This window comes from Setaria viridis, chromosome 7 (assembly GCF_005286985.2).
Source record: "Setaria viridis chromosome 7, Setaria_viridis_v4.0, whole genome shotgun sequence".
In the NCBI taxonomy this organism is placed as follows: Eukaryota; Viridiplantae; Streptophyta; class Magnoliopsida; order Poales; family Poaceae; genus Setaria; species Setaria viridis.
This window is the reverse complement of record NC_048269.2, coordinates 21477986-21485886: the sequence shown is the minus strand read 5'-3', so window position 1 is coordinate 21485886 and position 7901 is coordinate 21477986. Positions and strand designations below refer to the sequence as shown.

The 7901-nt window shown below is 50.7% G+C and overlaps 1 protein-coding gene across 1 annotated transcript; it reads left to right on the top strand.

Annotated features, from left to right (window-relative positions):
- The first annotated feature begins 309 nt into the window (after nt 1–309).
- LOC117863344 (uncharacterized) lies at nt 310–4699 on the top strand. Its single transcript, XM_034747007.2, has 2 exons — nt 310–2060; nt 4274–4699. Exon 1 carries the CDS (start codon nt 477–479, stop codon nt 2022–2024), a length of 1548 nt encoding a protein of 515 aa, XP_034602898.1. The 5' UTR covers nt 310–476; the 3' UTR covers nt 2025–2060; nt 4274–4699.
- The last annotated feature ends 3202 nt before the right edge of the window (nt 4700–7901 follow it).

Sequence of the window (7901 nt, the reverse complement as noted above, 5' to 3'; positions counted from 1 at the left end):
TTTTTTGAGATAATGAAGTTGTGCTTGATGTTACCTAGTATGTTAGAGAATTGCATGCTATGTTTTATTCATGTCATGATAAATCTGGTTCGGAAATTAATCAAGCAGTTGTCTAATTTTCCAATAATTTTCTGATTTTTAGCACATCAAAATGTCCAAATTCCAAATTGCACGAGTTTTGCAGCCAACGCCAGGCTTCTCTTGGTTGGGGACTTGGGAACTTGGGATGTGCCTAGCCCCCTAGCGTGATGAGTGATTGCGTGAAGCCGTGAACATGTTTACAGCTGTCACAAAGAGGAGGAGCGTCGCCCTGGCCCTCATTCCGGCCTTCTGCCTTCGGCCTGCCTTCCTACTACAGTACTACTCCAGCAGCCTCTGCGCCGCGTTTCGCTCTGCCGTGTGCTTGCGCTCAACTTTACCACCCAACCAACGAAACCACACGCTAAAACCCTCGTCCTCGCCGCGCCCGCCTCCCCATGGACGGGGACGACGCCGGCGGCCATCTCGCCGCGGCCTCCGCCTCCCCGCGCGCCGAGGAGACGATCGCCGCGGTCCGGGGCGACGCCTACGCCGCCCGCCTCCCAACCCCCTCCGACGACGACGAGGACTGCGACGACCTCTACGGCGACGTCAACGTCGGCTTCCTCCCGCTCCTGCCGCTCTCCCCCTCGCCAGCCCCCACCTCGCCCCCTAAAACCCCCTCCCCCGGCTGCTCAATCCCGTTCCCGTCCCCGTCCCCGCCGCCGCGCCGCGCCCCGTCTCCGGAGCCCGAGCCACAGCCGGAACCCGCCACCCCGCGACACCAGCCGCCGCGGCCTCCTCCTCCCCCCGCGCCTCCGAGACACCACGTGCCTCCGCACCCGCAGCCGCAGCGCGCGCCGCCCCGCGGTGGCGGCGCCTCCTCCTACTCCTCGCCGCCCAGGTACACGGCGCTGTACGTCAGCGACCTCCAGTGGTGGACAACGGACGCGGAGGTGGAGGCCGCGCTCCCGCACGGCGCCGCCGCCGCGCTCTGCGGCCTCCACTTCTACTCCGACAAGTACACCGGCAAGTCGCGCGGCATCTGCCGCGCCGAATTCCGCAGCGCCGCCGCGGCCGCGTCGGCCGCCGCTGCGCTCCACGGCCGCGCCTTCCATGGGCGCCACTGCGCCGCCTCGCTCTCCCGCCCGCCCGCGCTCCACCGCCTGGGCGACGACTCTGACTCCTGCGGCGAGGTGGACCGGGCACCGAACCCCACCCGAGGCCCTGGCACCGGCGGCCGTGGCGCGGGCAGCGCGACGACGGTACGAGGCAATGTGGGTCCTTTGTTGGGTGATCGGCCGACTCTGCCGCCGCCTACAATGTCCGTGATTCCCCGGCCGTCTCCCGGGCCGCCGTTCGGTGGCATTATGGGAGGTGTTGGTGGGTACGGTGGATTTCAGTCGACGGGGCAGTACAATGCGGGGATGGGTACTGCCATGGTGCCATCGCCGGTGGCGCCCTACGTGAACCCGTCGTTCTTGGTTGCCGGCGGGATGGCTATGCGTGGCCCGGGAATGTGGCATGATCAGGGGATGGCTGGGGGCTTATGGGGTGCTCAGCAGGGGTGGAATTTCAGAGGTTGTCAGATGCCATGGCAGCAGCTTGCGCCACCAGTGCAGCACCACCAGGGCCAGGCACACCAGCAGTACGGGAATGGGAATTATCGGAAGGGGCGTGGCATGAAGCGAGAAAGACCAAGTAGTAGGAGTGAGCACAGGAGCATTGGCAATGTGAGCTATCCTGATAGGAGGCAATCTGACAGTGATGGGGGTGATTTGTACAAAGAGCAGGACCGTGAGGAGAAGGGTCGACACCGGGAGCGTGTCCTGGAGAAGGAAAGGGAGCAGGAGAGGCACTGGAATGAGAGGGATCGGCATGGGGGTGACAAGAGGAGGCACCAGGAGTACACTGATCATGCTGATTTCGATAGGAGAGGACGGGAGAGGTCGAGGAGCCAATCAAGGGATGATGGTGATGATGATCGTCCAAGGAGGCGGCGCTAATTTACTGTGCACCGGGAAGCATATTCTGACTAAATGGTAATTACCATTCTAGAAAAGAGATTCTTTTATAAATGTTCTGCTTTCTCCTATATAACTATAACTAGCATGAGGTTGTTTTTTATCCTTTCATTTTTGGAGCAACCCATCCATAGTAATCTGGTTCTGAGTTGCAACTTCACACATCTTGGACTTATATATCCCTAGTTCTATCATGCAACCAGAAGCTCTTCCCATCAGTCATATTCTAGTTTAAATGTACATACACAGCTCTTGTTGTAACTGAGGATGGTGCCCTTAACTCCTTAAGCACCATGTTGCACTATAGTGTCTAAAAGAGTGTAAATTTTGAATTTGAAAGGTTGATGCATTATTTTATTCATCCAAATATGATTCCTTTTCCACTGTTAGTCAATGGAGTAGGATTGATGTCTTGTTTTCTAGGAGAAGAGATTGATCTCTTCTTGCCCCCACTGCTGTGACTGCTTTGTTTGATGGTACTACGTCATCACTGTTAATTTGATATAATTCCCCTTCTAGATTGCATCTTGTGTGAGCAGGTAGCTATTTATTGGTTACTGTGTGGTGAATTGTTACCACTTGTCAGTAGTCAGTTATGTTGGAGATAGTGCAAAAACATATCTATATTCATTGTAGTCATGTTGGTTGACTATTTTATGACTTCATCACGTGCTATTTTGTATTGGTTACATAAATCAAACGCTTTGCTGTTGACTTATGTTATCAGCATGCCGCTTTTCTCCTAAGTCTTGTTTTTATGCCGTGTCGTGTCATACTACACATATTCACATTGAAGAGTTTCCTTTTTCATGAGAACATGTTACTTGAAACATGCAAAGTAATTGATCCTATCATGAAATTCATCAGTTGGGATCACAAAGCAAGAACATACTGCTGCCATTCTGTTGGGAACTGCCTTTTGCTGCCTTTCAGGCTTTCAGCACTTGTGCTAATTAAGTGTTGCATGGTACTGTATAGTTACTTATCAGAAACCTGGTAATGAAATGAATGTCCCTTAGCACAATATACCCTGCTGTCAGCATGGCACAGATCAACGTTCATCTGCTAGTGTTTGATCTTTAACAGTTAGTAGCATACATGTTTGGGCATTGTATATGTTTAACTGTGCTCATGCATATCCTCCATATGTATACCGACCGTGTACTGGCATATGTTTTTTACATGCTACTCAAACTAAACAAGACACTGAATTCGGTTGGTTGAGGTTCTGCTGTACATGAGTGCTTGATGTAGAACTCATTACTTTCTTGCATGGGAGTCTTGAAACTGAATGTTAATGGTATGCCTGTGAGGCTGTGACTTCTTTTTTTCTCTTTGAGCTAGCTTTAAGGGTTTCTTTTCTGCTTCATCTTTTGTGAGGTGAGCTTGGCTTTTTTGCTGAGAGAATGTTTGGAGGGGAAAGGTTGAACTGGTGGGGGAAGTGTGGATGATATTGTGAATCGAGTGGAAAGGTTGTCAATTGTCATGTCACAAATTCTCACATTGCAGTTTCAATTGGTTTCAGTTCACCGCTTGCACAGTACACTAAAATGTAGTTCTGAATGAAGGAAGGAAATGCACAGTACACATTACACCGCTTGGTAATAGATGAAATATAATAATTGAGAGGGTATTGTTCTTTTGGTGAAATGAACTGGGAGAAGGTCCATTTGATTCACCGCTAGAGTTAAGATGAACAAACTTTTACTTGAACACTCTAAGGTGCCTGATTCATGCTGACACAGGGTTCGTCCTCCACTCTGTGGTCACTTGGGCTCTTAGAATCCAGGTTTCCATACTAGTGTTTTGCTGACTGGATGTTGGGCAAGCGAACCCAGTGTCTCATGTTGAATATCTTGCTGGACTTATAATCAATCAGGATATTGGAGACTAGTGGCCTTGTTTCTTTGGTGTAAGTTGAGAGTGTGTAATAGTCTAGTTCCTCTAACCATTTCCAGAGTTTTCAGCTACTGAGGTTTCGAGTAAGGGATTACAGTTTACATAGTCCAATTTTCTGCTCTGAATGATTTGCATGTAGCGTTCTTGATACCATTCAGTGTTCTTTTGTGTTCTCCAATAGATTGAAACACCATTTGCATAATTGATTTTGCGGTAACAGCCCTTTCCCTCCTCGCAAAAACAAAATGAGTTACAGTGCTTTCTCGCAAACGTGGATTGATTTTGTATAATTCCTGTCCAAACGGGCTGACCTTGTTAATTCATATGTGCAGGCAGATTCATCGTCATGTGTGGTCCCGTTCAGCAACCTCTGCTCTCCAGGAGTTAGTTGCAGAGACCGGGATTAGCCAGTACCCAACTGTTAATTGACTAAAAGGAATTATCTTCAGCTTCTGCAGTAGTTAAACTTAGCGTAAATTATGGTGTCCTTACTTTTGGCGCAGACTACAGCGTTATTTAACTCCAGAAAATACAGACTATACTCGACTCGGCTAATATAAGCAGACTTTATTTATCGCTGCGTATCATGTGGATTGTGGGTGTGTGATGTATCCAATCTTTTGAGTGTTTCCTCCCAGCTACCCAGCGTATCATGATTGCTAGTAGTTGATAAGAGATAGTAAGATTCATGTCAGAGAAAGAGAGCGGTGTATGTTTCTGTAAGATGGATAGTGATGAATACCTGGTAGCTGCTTCATCTTTGATCGCCCTTATTGAGGCCAGCCAAATTGAGCATTTGCCGTGTGCCACGAAGATGGAGTTGCATGATCAAAACTGAGCCTGCTGAGTGCTGCGCAAGCTTTGTTCTGCTCGTGGAATGGTAGCGCGGTTAAAGGTGGACGAAGCTGAACGCTGCTCCGCCTTGACCCTGGAGTTTATTGATGGAATTCAGGAGTTGAGACTACAAAACTCCAAGATATACTCACGGGTGCTGCAGATCCATCCCCATCCTGGCCTATATGGCCATACGCACGGGTGCTGCAGATCTGCACTGACGGATCAGCTCAGGGCGCAGTGCTTTCCGACCCACAGAAGTGGACGATAGAGAGAGATTCAGAGAAGAGAAGACAGTAAGTAGGTAGATATTCAAAGAAGAGAAACATGGTAGCAGTCCTGTTAAACGCGATGCAGCAGGGGACCATCGGCGCGGCGAAGCGAGAATGCCGGGCAGCCGGCCGCGCGTAACAACGGCCCAGCCTCTAGGCTCTAGCGGCCACGCACCAGTGTACGGCCGCGCCCAGCCCCACGAACGGACGCACGGTGCTCCGGCTCCCGCCGGGACCGGGAAACCGCGGAGGCGCTCGGTGCTTCTCTCTCCTCTCTGCATCTCTACGGTTCTGCCAGTGCCAGACTGACAGCCACGGCGGGCGTCGCCCCGCGCGCGTGGTGGATGGACCCAGTCTTCCACGGGTTGGTGGGCCTCCACGTCCTGGGGAGCGAACGACGGACGGGCAGTTATACTTGTTAGGCTGGGCCGTCCACCAAGTCTTGGGCCGTTCGCGCACGTTGTTTGTTGTTGGGGCAGGGCAGAGGCAAGCCTTGGGCCGCTCGCGTACTGAAAGCGACGTGTAGTCGTGCACACCGCCTGCAGTGCCTGCCTGGTCGCCGCACCTGCCGCTGCTACTGTAGTTGGAGGGGACGGTGCTAAATTTTAGCAATGTCACGTGAGATGTTCGGATAATGAGAAGGACTAAATATGAGCTAATTATAAAACTAATTGCAGTTTGGTGTCCTCAGCCTGCTAACACCAGGCCGCACTGGTACCTGGTTGGAAAACGATTCGAGAAGTGAGAACTAGCGACGAAGGGTTTGCCACAATTGTAGCAACCTCCTTTCTTTTTCTTCTACGGTTATTTCAGAGTAATCTATTCCAACTTAGTTTGTTGGTCAGAGCAAGCTTATTTACTAAGATCCTAGCGAGTGGAATACTTTGAACGAGTATCGGAAGGGAAAGAAGAACCATCCATTGGGAAAATAGGGCTAACTGCCCGAACCCGCTTGCTTATCTTCTACTCCTGCGTTATAGCCGTCCCTTTCTCTCTTTCTTTTGACTGTCTCGCTGCGTGCCTTTGCTTTGAAAAAAAGGTGCTTTCACCACAAAACAAAAGAGAAAGGAGACTGATCTTGACGAGCCATACCCAGCCGGATACATATTGCCCAAATTTCACCTAAAAGAGTGGGGTAAAAGAACTTGGAATCGTCAATCTCTTCCTTCAAGATTGAGCCCCCGGCGGTGCCCGGGCGGGCCTCGGTTCAATCTTGCCGATTCTACCTAGACACTCAGAACTAGAAAGAAAGCTATTGAACCTTTAGGCTAATTCGCGAGATGAATCTATTAAGTCTAATTAATCCATCATTAGTAAATGGTTACTGTAGCACCACATTGTCAAATCATGGACTAATTAGGTTTAATAGATTCATCTCACGAATTAGACCCATCTGTGCAATTAGTTTTGTAATTTTCCTATATTTAATACTCATAATTAGCATCCAAACATCCGATGTAACAGGTGCTAAATTTTAACGGATGGTATCCAAACAGCCGTAGTCGGTAGAGATAGTCCCGGCCCCCGGGTACAGTGTACTCGCACATTTCGGTGCGTCCGCCGGCCGGCGTAATGGTCTTGGCCAGGAGAAACGTCGGGTCCATCCATCCTAACCGCAGGCACGGGCGCATGCGGTTGGGCGCTTGCTGCTGCTGGTTGCTTTTTCGATGACCCAACTATCATCCAAGGCACGGAGCCAGCCGGCGGCCGGCCGGCGGGGCGTTCCTTTCAGCGAACCGACACCGACGGCAACGAAGGTAGGCGCCCCCGCCTTCTTCTGGGATCCTGGCCGGTGGAAGAAGCCCGTGAAGTAAACGAAGCGCACGCTTTCTCGCTCGGCCCGGCGCCCGCCTTGCCTAAACGGCTAAACGTATCCTATTTATCTCCAGTCAGCTCGTCGGCGGACTGGCCAAAACGCCTCCTCTCGCGGTGGTTCGGTAGCCCCCCGCCCCGTATTCTTCGCGAGCACGCAGAGAACACGGGAGCTGCTCCACGCAATCTTCAACAACACAACATCTCACGCTATCACGCATGTGAGCTAGCGGCCGGCCGTGTGTTCCGTGGTCCGTACCGTGCGTCGTCTTAGAACCCAAGGGATCCGAGGTACAGCCCCCCGCTCACGTGACGTGACACTCCCAGCGATCGATCGAAGCAAAGCAAGTACACGGCCGGAGAGAAAGAGCGCGCCCAGGTTTAGTACTTTAAACAATGGGGCATGAGAACATGGAGGTGGTGTCAGCGAGATCCTGGAGAGAATTCTCATGCCTTGGACTCTGCGAGCAGTCAAATGATTGGGCGCTGCTGCCTCCCTGCACTGCACGCTCGCAGCTGCGTGCCCCCAGGCCCCAGCCGGCCGGTTTGGACTTTGGGGCTACTAGCGAACACGGCACTAGCTGAGGCCCCCTGGCCGGGCCACATGCGCTGTTGAGTGGTAGTACTACGAATAATAAGCTTAGCTCTTGTTTCTCAACAAAAAAAAAAAGCTTAGCTCTTTAGCATTTGAACTTGTGCTTAAGCTAATCGGTCAAACGGCTCACTCTCACATGGCGAGACGAGGTGTGGTCTCCATCTCTTGTCCCTCTCGGGAGGAAGGGTACAGTGGACTTTGAGAATATTTTTTTTAGTTCTTATTAAAAAAACACGCTGAAGTAAACAAAGTGAAAACCAGTGTAGTAGTTCACTTTTTTTTTTGGAAAAGTGAGTAGTAGTTCACTTTTGGAGTTTGGATATAGTAGTACACTGTACTCTCCATTTTTTTCTTTTCAAAAAAAACTAAAGCAAATTGAGCCGATTTTTAAAAAATTACATGTGAGTATACATGTAGTATGTTCCAAAGGAGAACAAAATGTTTTTC